This window comes from Chrysemys picta, chromosome 10 (assembly GCF_011386835.1).
Source record: "Chrysemys picta bellii isolate R12L10 chromosome 10, ASM1138683v2, whole genome shotgun sequence".
NCBI lineage: Eukaryota > Metazoa > Chordata > Testudines > Emydidae > Chrysemys > Chrysemys picta.
This window is the reverse complement of record NC_088800.1, coordinates 77,354,440-77,369,718: the sequence shown is the minus strand read 5'-3', so window position 1 is coordinate 77,369,718 and position 15,279 is coordinate 77,354,440. Positions and strand designations below refer to the sequence as shown.

Below are 15,279 nucleotides of genomic sequence, written 5' to 3'. Positions count from 1 at the left end.
TCAGCCCCAAAATACATGGCTGGCACTGTGCGAAGAGAGGGGTCAATGCAATGTGCTGTTATCAGCAGAGTATTAAATCCTAATGCGCTGCTGACAAGCCAGGCTTTGTCCGGTTCTGCCTATCGGAAGCAGCAAGCGGCTGTGACAGAGCTCAAATCAGCTGATTCTAAGACAGGATTATAAATTACAAAGAATGAGAGAAAAACAAATGGGCAAAATTCCTCCCGCAGACACAGAAATCATCACCCTCTGGCGGGGGCAACACAGAGGAGGGGGAAGAGGGAAAGAGGCATGGTTACTATTTTCCCCCGCGTAGCTATGTGAACCAAGAAGGCTAATATTTTCCCAATCATGTCTCCCTCTGCAGTCCATTCCTGCCCAGGGCATGGACCACTGGTATAATCAAACTCCCCCTCCCCCCCCCCCCAGGTGACTTCTCCCCAGTCACCTCTCTCTCCCCAGGAGGCTTGTCCTAGCCTGTGGCAGAATCTCCCCGGGGATTAACCCACAGGGATTTCTTCCCAGCCATCTCCCCATCCTAACCAAAGGGAGGCCTAGTGGAAAAAAGACCAGGTGTTATCTAGGCTTGCCATTCAAACTCTCTACCCTTGCCTCAGTGTAATAAAATGATGCCACCATGTCACCATTCTGGATTGTTTTGTTGCTGTTGCTATTGTTAGCAAGAACACAAGGTCTGGATTAGTGCGGAGAGAATGAACAGTCTGACTTTGCAAGGCAGGCAGGGAATGGATTTTTCCATTCTTCTCCTCCCACCAAGGGTCAGGAGGCTAGCTCGCTCCTCTGTCTCTGATAGTTGCCCCCCACACACACACGTGGTCAGCAGCCCTTATATCAGGCCTTGCTGGCTGCACATCCCACCGTGGATCGGTCTGACAGTGGAAAGGCAGGCGAGCAGGATGGCACTGCGGGTAAGGGAGAGGGACCAGCATCTGGCATAACTCACCAGCTCAAGCTGGTGGTCAGTGTCTGGGGATCTGATCATTCAAGCGCAGGATAGATAAAGAAAGAGCATTGCAGCTGGGGAAAAAACCCAGAAATCTGGCCAGAGCAAAGCTAGAAACCAACAGGTTCATGGGAGTTCTGCTTATGGGGCTGCCCTTCTGTTTCAGTAATGAGCCCCAAAATGTAGCTCTGTTGTAATCGAGTACAGAAGGATGTTTTAGGGCAACTGGCCAGATTGTGGTCTCAGTTAGACTGGTGTATATCCAGACTAACACCACTGACTTCACTGCAGTTATTCCAGAATTACAGTGTTGTGCTGAGATCAGAATCTGGCCCCGCGTCTAATGGAGCAACCCGAGCAGGTGTCTTTCTTTTGTATGTTAAAATAATCTCTCCCGGGACAACCAGTAGCAGAGAGGAAGTTGCTGTTGCGTGGATGTGGGGCATGTTTCGCTGTATGTGCTGTAGTGACTTTAGGGGCAAGATCCAAGTGAAGCCCAGATTGGGATCCAGCATGACTTCCACCCCACTTACACCTTACAATCAGCTTTGCATGACCCAAGTGTTTCTAAGGGGGCAAAATGTGTGAGTATCATCATATCCGCTCTGTGTGTGTGTGTGTGTGTGTGTGTGTGTGTGTGTGTGTACGAGGGAGAGACAACCAGCAGCATGAGAATGGCGGGGAAGTGTTTAGTGGGCTCCATCTTTAGAAGTAGCAAGACAGGAGGCTGGAGATTAACAGTGGAGCTGTCTGAGATGATTGCGTCTCAGCTCCTGCCCTAAGGACGTGTGTAGGACGTGTGTGTCCAGGAGACGCTAGGCATGGTTTGAATGGAATCCAGTGGCAGAGTAAAGGGACTAGATAAGTGAAGCCCCGGAGTGAGAGAGACTGAATGCTTTACATGACTGGGAGTGAAAACTAGGACTGGAGCAGAACCCCAGAGTGTCTGCCAAAACCAGGAGTGATTTCTCCCAGCAATGGGGATGAACATCATTCAGTGGGGGGCGAGGGGGTTGTATAAAAAGGGACCATGAGAGTTTATTATTATTTATTATTTGTGCTGTGGTAGCACCTAGGACCCCCAGTCACAGACCAAGACCCCTTTGTGCTAGGCACTTGACAAACACAGATGGTCAGTTGTGGATAGAGTGGGAATACCACTAGCGAAGGGAAGCAGGTGTCATTCCCCTGGGAGTATGGGGAAGAGAGAGAGCTGTTTCACATGAATTCATCACTTACTTCAGCTCCCTGTTCCAAATCCTTATGAGGAAGGTACGCTGAGCCCCAGTTCACTGGGTGAGGATCTTACTGGGACACCTCAGGTCCCATCTGCTCAGCATGGACATGACAGATCCCAGGTTATTTTCCAGAAGAATGGTGGCTTGACTAATTTTTCATAGCCAGAATTCCTCTTTTTCCCATTGTGTTGTGCTGAGCTGTGGGCTCGTTTGCTCCTGCCCTCCACCCTTAGTAGAGCCGGCTGCATTTCAGTGGGGCTGCTGCTGTGTGAAGCACAGGAGAGAGAGTCGGCTCATAGGAGCATCAGAAAAGGGAGGAAATTGTCAAGCCTTTCTTATGAAAAATGGGTTATTCAACAGAAACATGAATTATTGAGAAACGAACCTGCTCTCTCGTCTTTTACACGAGTTTAACTTCTGAGACCGGACAAAGATCCCAGCCTGGAAAGCATGAGGAGTGTAACAGTGAGTGAGGTGGCACTTATCCAGCTGCCCATGTTCCACTGACTGGAAGGAAGCTGTGAACAAATTGGAGAGAGGCCAGAGGAGAGCAACAAAAATGATAAGAGGTTTGGAAAAGATGACCTCTGAGGAAAGGTTGAAAGAACTGGGCACCTTTAGTCTAGGGAAGGGAAGGCTGAGGAGGAACAGTTTTCAAATATGTAAAAGATTGTTATAAAGAGGATGGTCATCAGTTGTTCTCCATGTCCACCAAGGCCAGGAGAAGAAGCAATCAACTTAGTTTGCAGCACAGGGAGATTTAGGTTGGATAGTTGGAAAAACTTTCTAACTATAAGGAAAGTTAAGCACATGACCAAGTTACCAAGAGAAGCTGTGGAATCTTCCTTAGTGGAGACTTTTAAGAACAGGTTAGGCAACCATCTGTCTGGGATGGGCTAGGTATACTTAATCCTGCCTTAATATGGAGGGGTGGACTAGGTGACCTCTTGACGACCCTTCTAGCCTGACAAGTCTATGATTCACTATTCCCCTCTGATCAGTTCCTGCCATTCCAACCATCCCTCAAAGCACCTCAAAGTCTCATGCTCAGGACTCAGAAGATTTGGCACTGTTGAGGATGAGGCGGGGAAGAAGGATTTCCTTGATTTCATAGCAAACAGGATTTTATGCAGGTTTTTTGCAGCAAGAGCCCTGGCATTCCTCTGCCAGTTGATGCAGAACAGTGATTTCTTAGCTATCAGCAGATGAAATGGGATTTGCCACCCCCAAAACATCTTTTATACAGAGCTGGGCTGGACTGGAGAGAAAGGGGAATTCTGAGAGCAAAAAAGGCTGAGCCATTTTATGTTTATTTTATGGCATTGCTGAGTGATAAAGAGCTGGAGGGGAGAGAGGAAGAGGAAGACAAGAGAAAAGAGGAAGAGAAGATGGGAAAGAGAGAGAGGATGAAAATTGACCCAGTAATAAAGCTGTGGAGGGAATGGGAAAGGAGAGAGAGGGCAGGGGAGAAAGCTGAGATATGTTTCTTTATTGCTGGAAAGCTTGTCTCTCTCACCCACAGAAGTTGGTCCAATAAACTTGTCTCTCTTCATTGCTGAGTATCACTGACTTGCGTTTTTTTTCGTTCACAGTTCGAGGCATCATACCCAGAAGGGCTGTGTCCTGGTTGGAGCGTGATAGTTAAAGGCGAAGCGAGCTCCAATGCAAATATGTAAGGGCATTATTTGCAGCCATTTTTCAGAGCATCATGGTGTCTCATGGGACCCAGCTGCCAGGCTTCATGGGTTTGAATCACTCATTTCTCTCATTTTTTAGGTTTGAAATTAATTTCCTCTGCAATGCAGGAGACCAAATCGCTTTCCACTTTAACCCTCGCTTCTCTGACTCCAAAATCGTCTGCAACTCCTTCCTATCCAACCGCTGGGGGCCGGAAGAAGTAACTGACACCTTCCCGCTAAAAGCCAAGGAACCTTTCCAGGTAATTCAATATCAGCCCACAAATCTTCTGGGGACACTCCCTGCTGGGAGAGACACATGACTGCCAGCCCCGGAGTGGGGACCGGCAGTACAAATAATTCAATCCTTCCTTCAATGCACAGTTCTGCTCAGTTACACTGTTGTAAACCTGGAGTAACTCCACCGACTTCGTTAACTCCAATGACAAAATAGGAGAACAGAAATTGGACCTCGTTCGCATTCTGGGCCATAGCCAGCCTGGAGTAAAGATGCAGGTGTAACTCCCTGGGCTCAGTTTCGCAGGGATGTAAATGGTAAGGTCAACTACACATCAGGTATAAGATGACTATAAACAAATATAAGTGGTTAAGGGGTGTGACTTGCACTGCCATGCTATACAGGGGCAGTGCAAAGCAAGTGTAATGTACAAGGCAAGTGGATGGATTAAGGGTATGTGTGATTAGCAGGAAAATCAATTAACAAGAGGGGGTCAGACAAAGCATGCCCCCTTGCACACACACACTCTAAATTATACCCACAATGCCTATGGGGAACTGCAGATCTGATTTATCCTCTCAGAACACCAAAAATCAGTGTAAGTCAGTGGTTCTCAACCTTCCCAGACGACTGTACCCCTTTCAGGAGGCTGATTTGTCTTACGTACCCCCAAGTTTCACCTCATTTAAAAACTATTTGCTTACAGAATCAGACATAAAAATGCAAAAGTGACAGCAGGCTGTTACTGAAACATTGCTGCCTTTCTCATTTTACCATATAATTATAAAATAAATCAATTGGACTATAAATATGGTACTTACATTTCAGTGTACAGTACATAGAGCAGTATAAGCAAGTCATTGTCTGTATGAAATTTTAGTCTGTACTGACTTCGCTAGTGTTTTTTATGTAGCCTGTTGTAAAACTAAGCAAATATCTAGATAAGTTGATGTACCCCCGGAAGACCTGTGTGCACCCCCAGGGGTCTGCCTACCGCTGGTTGAGAACCACTGGGGTAAGCTACATTTGTTTTGCACACTCCCTGGATGCCAAATGGGCGCTAGTTACTCTGCTTTGCCATTTCCCATCTCCACCAATGAACCCAAAGGCCCTGTGTTTGCATTCAGTCTAGTCTCTGGGCCGTGGTTTCAGCTACCACTAAGCAAAGGGGTGTTATAATTGTTCCCTCAGGGTACATCTACACTACAGGGGGGAGTCGATTTAAGATACGCAAATTCAGCTACTTGAATAGCGTAGCTGAATTCGACGTATCGCAGCCGACTTACCCCGTTGTGAGGACGGCGGCAAAATCGACTTCTGCGGCTTTCTGTCTGCGGCGCTTACTACCACCTCCGCTGGTGGAGTAAGAGCACCGATTCGGGGATCGATTGTCGCGTCCCAACGGGACGCAATAAATCGATCCCCGAGAGGTCGATTTCTACCCGCCGATTCAGGCGGGTAGTATAGACCTAGCCTCAGTTAGCCTGAATGGAAGGTGACTTGCACACCCATCGGTGTCCTAGAGGTTTGTCATTGACCACAGATCAGACATGCTTTCATTTGTGTTGGATCAGCTTCTCCGGTGATGTTTCAGACCAATACCTGGAGATCCTAAGTCTCACTCTCTCTCTTTCAGATTGAAATCTACTCTGACTCAGACTATTTCCATGTTTCCATTGATGAAAACAAAATCCTCCAGTACAAGCATCGGCAGAAACAGCTCTCGGCTATCACCAAACTGCAGGTCGTGAATGATGTCAGAATTTCTTCAATGGAAATCACCAAACGTGGTCTTTATTAGGCACTAAAGCTGGGATGGGATCTCCAGCCTACCCACCCTTAAGAGCCCTGCCCCAGTAGGCAACTGGTTACCCTCTCTCCTCCCTCTCCCACCCATCATCTGCTGCTGTCTCCAGCAGGAAGGATGTTGCTGGAGAACACTATAGCACAGAGTTGTCATACCCATTTCATTTCATTTCATAATGGAGATATCCCATCTCCTAGAACTGGAAGGGACCTTGAAAGGTCATCGAGTCCAGCCCCCTGCCTTCACTAGCAGGACCAAATACTGATTTTGCCCCAGATCCCTAAGTGGCCCCCTCAAGGATTGAACTCACAACCCTGGGTTTAGCAGGCCAATGCTCAAACCACTGAGCTATCCCTCCCCCCATGATGTACTCTATCCTAGCAATACAATGGCAATACACAGTGAGCTCATTATGTCAGTCAGTCCAGATCCCTAGAGTCATTCTGACGCCATGTGCCCTACGGTGGAGAACTGGAAGTCTAGGCATTTTCATCCTTGTTTGTCGTAATGAACAATGGCATTCCACACAGCAGTTTGTTGTGTGTGGCAGTCTGCACTGAATGGTAAGAATATTTGAATTTTATCCAAGCAAATATTCCTACTCTGGAATAGGGTATGGATTAGCTACATTGCTGTGGAGGCATTGATCTAGGGGATGTGTAAAAATGATGCCAACAGAGAGGGGCATGTGCCTATTGGAGCTTGGTACAATGTCGACATGATCACCAATAAAATCTGAAAAATGGCACTGCGTGAAGTGGCTTCTACATTCGTTGGCCTCGTGTCCCAGCTCGCAGGCAGCCCCCTGTCCTCCAGGAGAGGAGGTGATCCCTGACAAATGGTAGCAGAGGACTCTGCTCCTTGCTCCTGCCCTCATACAGAATGAGGCCTGTCCAGTCCCTTAGAGAAAGCCCTGGTTTAAAACTCCACCAGTTGGTCAGGTCAACTGGATTATTCCTCCCCTGGGGCTCTAGCCAGGGTCTGATTCTCCAGCCACAGGGTACAAGCAACTCTCATTGACTTCCGAGGGAGTCACTTGTATCCAACAGTGGGAAAATAAGGCCCTTTGGCATGAAAGGAGGGTGTGAAACCAAGCTCCTGTTCAGAACTTGGGGAATAAAATTTGTCACATAACTAATTTTGCAAGATTTCTCAGAATAATTTTGTCCACGCTGCAACGAGATGCATATCTGCTCTGCTCTAACCCTGTCAACTCTCCTGTTATGATACAGCTCCCAGGAGTGATTCTGTGGGTCAAAAAGGGGAGGAGCTTAAAGGAGCACTGAGCCAAGATGATTTTATCAGAACACAAGGCAGTCACAACTAGAGTCCATGCCAAGGGATCCTAGAAGGACCGAGTTCTAGTAATTATGTTTTTCAGGATAAGCACAAGATGCCATATTTTTAGCGGCCAGACTCAATCTCTCTCTCCCTTTTCTTCTTCCTCCCTTCTCAATCCAATGGAATCAACACACACTCACTTGTTCTCCTGTTTCTCCTTCCCCTTTTCCTCTCTGACATTGTCCACCTCTTTCTCCTCTTTTGGGGGTATTATGTGTCTGACCCCTTGACTGCACTCCAGCAGGAGAAAGGCTGCTAATGGACTAACTTGCATCCAGTGACATAAACATGTCACCATTGTTAAATCTGAGCATGAATTAATTCAAAAGGGCAACTACAGCTGCCCTCAAATCATCCCCTTGCTCCCTAGGCGTTAGATAGAGTGTGTTCCAAATGGCAAGCCATAAAGAAAGAGAACAAATGGCTGCTATCTGCCATTGCTGGCAAGAGGGATAGACTGTGTACTCATCACAGCTCCTGTACTATCTCTGGTCATTGGAAGGAGTCATTGGAATTGTTATCTGTCCAGTGAAAAGTCAAAGTTTTGCTCTGGCCTTTTCAGAACTCTTTAGTTTGATTGGCTGAGGTCATTCTCCTTTCCTTCTATTTATAGTCGTAATGATCTAAGAGGAAGGGGTGAATAGTCTGCCAATCACAATCTGCCTATACTGCAAAATCTACATGAGTCTTAAAAGTGTGTGGTATTTCCAGACTATAACTCGAGGACATTATGTTCTCATTGCAAAGACTGTACTGGGAACATAGGAAGGCCCAGAATAGATGTGGTCACATTAAAAAGAATAGAAAATATGTTTTGTAAATGGCAACCAGGCCGGTTACAAGACAGAAGGTGGAAATTGTGATAGATGTACCTGGATGACAGGAGTCAGCACTTAGTCTCCTTGTTCATCAAGTCCTTACCACAAACTGAGTCGCACCTTGACCTGGAGAATCCCCCTTTTTGGAAGTGAAACACTCTTTCACTCTCCTTGTTCATTCCTTTTTGGAGCTTCCAACCGCTCTGAAGTAAAACAACCACTCCTGGGTCCCACTGCCCAGCTGGGGGTCAGTCTCAGAGGAGCCGGCTTATTTCCAAAGGAGCTCCATTTATAGTCTGATCCAGATCCAAGTTACAGTGGCCGAAACCCACAGTTAACTCTGCTGAAGTCAATGCAGTTACACGGGTGTAAAACAATGCAAGTGCAATCAGACTCAGGACCTATACAGCATAAAATTCACCCTGTCTGTCTCTGCTAACGCTGAACTATATTTGGAAGAAATTGCTCTTTTTATTTGTCCCTAGTGGGAAGTTTCATGATGCTGATTATGCTTCATGGGGGAAAACTGATAAGGGAATTCATAATAATAATACTTTGCACTAAGCCCCATCTATGTCCCACCACTATATAAATATTCCATTATTCCAATTACTTCAGTCATTGAGCCTGGATGAACAAGGCAAACATATTTCAAGTACAAATACATAAAAAGAGGTGCCATAAAAAATTAGCCAGCAACATCCGATTGCACCGTGTCTCTTCTAACACAGTCTCCCTCAGCCTGCCCAAGAGCTAATTGGCTGATCTTACTCATGCATCATCTGCACAGGGAAACAGAGCGCAAACTTTCCTGACACATCAGTGGAGCTGCTGTTGGGGTAGAAATATTAACCACTCCATCCTCACACTGAAACTTTTGCTTCCCTGGCAATGAAAGGTACTTGATGACTCCTGGCTATAGCATGTCTCATTCTTGCAGATAGAAATGCTGATATGGAGCAACTAATAGCCAAAGAGGATCCCTGGAGGCAAGACATACACATAGCTCAATTAGGGTGACCAGATGTCCCAATTTTATAGGGACAGTCCCGATATTTGGGGCTTTTTTTTATATGGGCTCCTATTATTCCCCACCTCAATCCCGATTTTTCACACTTGTGTCTGGTCACCTTAGGCTCAACGTTATGGAGTTCTCTCTCTCTCATGCCTCAACTGGGACGTACCCGCTGGCTCAGAGTCACCCTCTTCACCCATTTGTTGATCACTACACTTGAGAAAAAAAATTAAGCACCCTGGTTTTTACGGTGATTTAGGCTTCCTTTGCTGGCCTGCCACTGCCTGCGTCAGGCCTCTGGATCAGTGTCATCTACTGCTGCTCAGGTTCGCCTGAGAGGTTTGCTGAGCCCTTCTCAGGAGAGGATGAGGCATGCTGATGGTGGCAGGAGGCTGCTGATTCCTGGTCTTTTGGCTACAAGAAAAAGAAAAGAGGCCTCTTCCCCCAGCTTTAAACGGGCCTTCATATTAATGGTTAGGGAGCTGAAACAGGTGGGAGCTGATGAACAGGACGCTCCCCCATAGATATATATGAATCCCTTGGAGAGTTTAAAACCCTGTTAGAAGACAGAGGAGTAGAATCAGCATATGTCCTGCAGCCCTGACGGAGATTAATTCACCCCCAGTGCCACTGTTAACACCCCTAGTCTTATGCACCCCCAAAGCAATAGCTTCATTATGTCCCATTTAAAATGACTGGGCACAAGAGCTGGAGCCATGCTCCGAAGCATCACAAAATGCTCCCAGATCCTGGATATGGGGGGAGAGGCTATCTGTTCTTAAGCCTCCTTAGTGGGGTAAGACAGGACTGTAGTTATAAAAACAGAAGCTGCCGCTGTTACTGGTTTACGTAAAAGAGAGAGGAAACCTAAAAGAGATGCTTAGCTCCTATCCTAGAACCACAAGAGAGAGGAAGATTTACAGGCTGGAAGAGACCATGTGTCTGACAATAGCTGAGACTCCATGATTTCCAGGCTGAAAGAGTCCTCTCCCTGCCTGATACATGTTCAGACCGATTTAGCAAGAGTTTCTGGCCTGTAACTGTCTCAGGTAAATCCCCAGGCTAGAGTTTCTTGCCCAGAAATTTCCTTACTAGGAGGGAATGCTGAATCTCAATGTACTTAAAAAGGTCGATGAGTGTCTTTTTATTGACAGTGTAATTTTGTCCCTAGTTGTTGCTACCTGGGGGCAATAGAGAAGAAGTCCTTATACCTGTAGCAAGGCCTGATCTTCCTCTCATTTATACTGGTTTTGCATCGTAGCTCCAGTGAGTTCAATGGAGAAGAGAATCAGACCCACGATCCATTGCCCCTGATCCTTGTAATGGATTCCGTGCCTGCTCTGCTCCTCGGCGGTGGCCCCCCGGGTCAGGGCCCCTCCGGGCTTCGCTGAGTCAGGCAGCGTCACAGAAAGGAGCCCCGCAGGTGTCTGACGGACATGGTGTCCGCTGATGCCTGTGACATTGAGAGTCTGGTCATGACTCTGACACTCTTAATAATTGTCACATTTCTCTGTAAACAAGCTCTGGCAGCTTCCCTACAGCCAGCTGAGCACCCTGGCTCACTAATCAGTGACAGTCACGTCCAATCAGCAGAGCATGCTGTCCAGTGACGTCAGACTATGTGGTGTTCTCTCTGCCAGCCTTAACAATGGGCTCTTCTCTGACCACATGAGCTGCTGGGTAGGTCCGACCTTGGAAAAGCTAGTGCAGGGGGAATGGGAGAAGTGGCTCATTACCAGTGCTGACTGGCAATGAGGAATACTGAGGCCTCCTTCTAGTTCTGGAAGGTGGAGGGGGAAGGATGGGAGTGTTTAAAACCCATTTGAAAGGGGGAGATGCAGAGCCAGCACGAGGTCTGCAGCCTTGGACAAGACTGATGTACCCCCACTGCCACTGTAATCCCTTAGCCTTGTTACTAATTCTCCAGTGATCAACTTCTATCCTGCCTTGTTTCATTCCCTGGGCAGTGACTCCTGCTGGAGAGAGCAGAGCTGAGTGGGGCGGGCCACTGAACTTTAGCCAGCAATTTTCTGTGAACGTCAGCCTGTGTTTCTAAATTACTGCCTGGCCCGTCGTTCTATGACACTTGTAATCCCCCTGCCCTTCCCCCCGCACACCATTGTCACTGAACCTGGTGCTGGGGAGAGCAGAACTGATTAGCAACAGGCATCTTCCTCACCCACCACCACTCTGAACTCATCTCTGGATCTAGCAGACTCCAGCCTGGGTTTCTCATTTACTGCCCAGGCCTCGAAGCCCTATAAATCCAAAGGATTTGTGGTTTCTTTGTGAGGGAACTGAAGGAAATGTGCCTTCTTTCCAAGAAAATGGGTGGGGGGATGGAGAAGTAATTCACTATTCTAGGGTGAGACAGTTCCTAGTGCTACCGGCCAGGCCCAACTGCCACAGTTTGGATTAGTGAGTCTCAGTGGAGACTGTGTGTGCTGGAAAGGGGGCAGATGCTTTTTCTTATGGAGTTTATGGGGAAGGGGATTTCTTAAAAACACAGGACAAAGCCTGAAGCATTTGAATCATTTCAACTTGGATGGGACACTCCAGCCTCGTGGCTGTGGGGCTAGGGGTGAGGGCAGCTACCATCCTCAGACACTTGCTGCCTGGTGGCTCTGGAGATTAAAAGCAGGCTTGAGAGAGATTATCTGAAACCAATAGACATAATACAAAGGGCCTGGTATTGGAAGCTGAAGTCCTCAGATTATTTGACAGTTATACCATTATATAATACCAGTGACCACAGAAATATTATTTATTAGCCTATCAGGATCCAAGTTTATTACACACTCCAGTTCTTGTGGTCTGCTCAGAACCCTCCCCCCTCAGCGTATTTGGATGCAGCACCACATCACGTGTAGCACTGCAAATTAAGGTAATAAAGCTAATCAAATCTCTTGCTTCATCAGAGCAGAAGATGATTGGCTGTTGAGATCAGGAATTAATTCTCCATCCCATCCCCTGTAATAATAAAAATACTTAGCTCCTATATAGCACTTTTCATGTCTCTACCGCAAAATGCTTTGCAAAGGGAGGGCAGCACCATCACCCCATTTTACAGGTGGAGGACCTAAGGCATAGAAAGGGGAAGTGACTTGGCCAAAGTCACAGAAGAGGTCAGGTCAGTGGCAGAACCTGAAATAGAACCCAGTTCTCCTCACGCCTGATTCAGTGTCCTACCCATGGGACTACACTACCTGCCTGCAGCCTTGTTCTTCATGGCCTTACTCGGAAATCCCGGATATCTCCTCCAGCCTTTATGGACTAATACACTGACTTTCAACCTTTCCAGGTGACTGTACCCCTTTCAGGAGGCTGATTTGTCTTGAGTATCCCCAAGTTTTCACCTCATTTAAAAACTACTTGCTTACAAAATCAGACATAAAAATGCAAAAAAGTGTCACAACCACACTATTACTGAAAAATTGCTGACTTTCTCATTTTTACCATATAATTATAAAATAAATCAATTGGCATATAAATATTGTACTTATATTTCAGTGTATTGTATATAGAGCAGTATAAATAAGTCATCCTCTGTATGAAATTTTAGTTTGTACTGACTTCGCTAGTGCTTTTTATGTAGTCTGTTGTAGTACTAGGCAAATATCTAGATGAGTTGATGTACTTCCCTGGAAGACCTCTGTGTACCCCAGCGGTATGCCTCCCCCTGGTTGAGAACCACGGGACCAATAGATAGACCCAGGATTGCAAACCCAATGGGCAAGATCCCATTAAGTCTGTTTTGCACCACCCAGCAAGCCAGGGCCCACATGCTGTGTGTAATGCTGGACCACCTCAGTTAGAAAAGGGGCCTAGGCCTGTGAGCAGTGAATTAACCTAAGGTGCATTATCTTCTGCTGCTACCTGCTTTTCTTTCTATGCTCGGGGCTATACCTTATCCTTTCTCCTACTTCCTTTGTTTCAGATTCCACACTAAGTGCTGATCTAAGTGCCATGCATATCCCGGTTTCCTTTCCTCTTCTTTAACACAACATCCTGTCCCAAAAATAAGATGTCTGGGTGATTTACAGCACCAGCTGCCCCTTGGCTGTCAGAAACAGGAATAAAACCGAGGCTCAGCCATTTCAGCACTTAACCTTGGCCTTTGCCCTAAGCGCTAGCTGTGTTGCTAGCGCATATTGGCTGCCACACTGAGCCCAGAGGCCCCTACCTCCCAGAGGCCCAGCAGTGGATGACCAACTATAGCTTCTGTAAATTACCTGGGGTGCTTGTAGGAGAACCACTTCACTAATATAGATTATGCATTATTACTATAGAGAAAAGGCGATCTCCATGGGGGATCCTTTTCTTATCAAGGACTGAAAGCTGTGGATTTTGAACCTCTCTGAATGTGGGGGTGTTTGGTTCAGCCTATTAGAGAAAGTTGAAATATTCAGACCCAAAAGTTGGGTACTCAGATTCCAGGTACGTCTCCCTTTGTTACCCTGCTAAAGGCTGCAGAGCAGGAATCCTCATGATTTGCTGAGTTTGTATAGAAAACGTATCAGGTTTTATTTGTAATACATGTCATTTGATTTCCAGACATTGTTACAAAAATGGCCCTACTTCAGCAACTATAGCTAACCTAAACCATATAAACCCCAGCAGATCCAAGCAGAAACAAATAGAGTCAGGGTCAAAATGTCCCCCGGGGCGATAGACTTACTCCCTCCCTTTGTATTTTACTTGCTCTAGTCTCCCTGAAACCCTTTACTGGCAATAACATTTTTATTCGAATAGCTCTTTTCTCTCTGCCTTTCCTTCCTGTCTCTTTCTGTTTCCACTCCATTTCCCCCTGTGTCTGAAGCTGGGAGAGGGTAAACCACACTGTCAAATTTAAAGCCTTTGTCATATGATGCCCCCAATTAGCAGTCATCTGATCCAACTGAAAATCCTTTGTCATGTGATGAGCTAGTAGTCCTTGCTTCTGCTTCTGGGTGTAAACAGAGGAAATCTGTTAGAGTTTTGCAAGCCTGGAAGTGTTTAGGTAGACAGATTCATGTAGTGCCTTGGTGATTGGGAAATGGATGGTCTCTGGATAATCTAGTAGCTCTTTGCCATCCTGGGCTCTTCTTCTCAGTTGTGCTGGCATTATTCAGGTGTAATGCCACTGATGTTAATAGTGTTACACCAGTGTGAAACCGGTGTAGCTGAGAGGAGAAGCACAACCACCTGACTGCTGTGATTCACCAGGTCTTGTTTATTTGGGCTTCATTTTCAGGCAGGTTCTAAGTATTTCTCCCTGGTGATGAAGGAATGTGTGTTTTACTAAGAGAGTGGACGTGTCACTGGTCATCTAAAAAGAGAAAGAAAAACAAACCTTCATTTCATCAGACAGACCTTAGTTGTAGCCCAAGAGAGAGAAGGTGCAAGATGCTAGAACAGCCTATTGCTTTCCTGCTGGGATAGGAGGGGCATATAGATTAATGCAACCCTTTGGGGAAATATATGGGTCCTTGAAATTAACAGGAGCTGCAGGATCACAGCCCCTCTGGAAACTTGCACATAAGGTTTGAAATCCTTGACTTTATCAGCAGGGGGGAATCTCAAAAATATCAACATCTGATTTTCATGAGCACCAAATTCACCTCCTGCCCCATGCCCCAAAAAATCCTGAGTGAAACAAGCAGTAGCAGCAAGGCTGGTGATTTGCCTGAGAGTTTTCCCTTTCTTTCCCAGACACCTCAGTGCATTGCGGTGGGAAATTCACGGCTCCCCTTTGAAAAGCCCATCATGTTATAAAACATATTGATCTTTCGGATGGGGTGAATTTCATGAGAGATGGGTCTGGCTGAATATGAGCTCAAGATCACTTGACAATCTTGCTTGTGTATTTGCGCTGTAAGTTAGATACGTACAGTATTGATTTCTACTGGCAACTAGTTTCAGAGTTAGTACAGCTCTGCTGTTTATATTCACTGGCTCGCTTTTTAATGAGGTTGGGTCAAATCCCCTCCCTCCCCCTGCATATGACTCCATTCATTTAAATAGAGGTCCGACAGGGGTGAATTTGGCCCAGTATTTCTCTATCACTCCACAGATTTCTATGTGCTTTCCCTCCTGCTCAATCCAACAACAAACTATTTGGGGGAAAAATCACTCTTTCAATCACACTAATGGCAACATGACCCGTTGTTTGGTCTTGAATCAATGAACACTAAATCAGACCG

The 15,279-nt window shown here is 46.4% G+C and overlaps 1 protein-coding gene across 1 annotated transcript; it reads left to right on the top strand.

Moving 5' to 3' along the window:
• The first annotated feature begins 804 nt into the window (after nt 1-804).
• On the top strand, nt 805-6,707 carry GRIFIN (galectin-related inter-fiber protein). The gene is made up of 4 exons (XM_005289109.5): nt 805-929; nt 3,795-3,874; nt 3,979-4,141; nt 5,753-6,707. The coding sequence occupies exons 1-4, from the start codon at nt 918-920 to the stop codon at nt 5,915-5,917; spliced, it is 420 nt and encodes a 139-aa protein (XP_005289166.2). The 5' UTR covers nt 805-917; the 3' UTR covers nt 5,918-6,707.
• Nucleotides 6,708-15,279: the final 8,572 nt, after the last annotated feature.

What these genes read in the sequence shown, in the direction of transcription:
- GRIFIN (XM_005289109.5), top strand. An exon ending in GCGAGCTCCAATGCAAATAT is followed by an intron (nt 3,875 to 3,978) that starts GTAAGGGCATTA and finishes CTCATTTTTTAG; the next exon opens with GTTTGAAATTAATTTCCTCT. An exon ending in AAGCCAAGGAACCTTTCCAG is followed by an intron (nt 4,142 to 5,752) that starts GTAATTCAATAT and finishes TCTCTCTTTCAG; the next exon opens with ATTGAAATCTACTCTGACTC.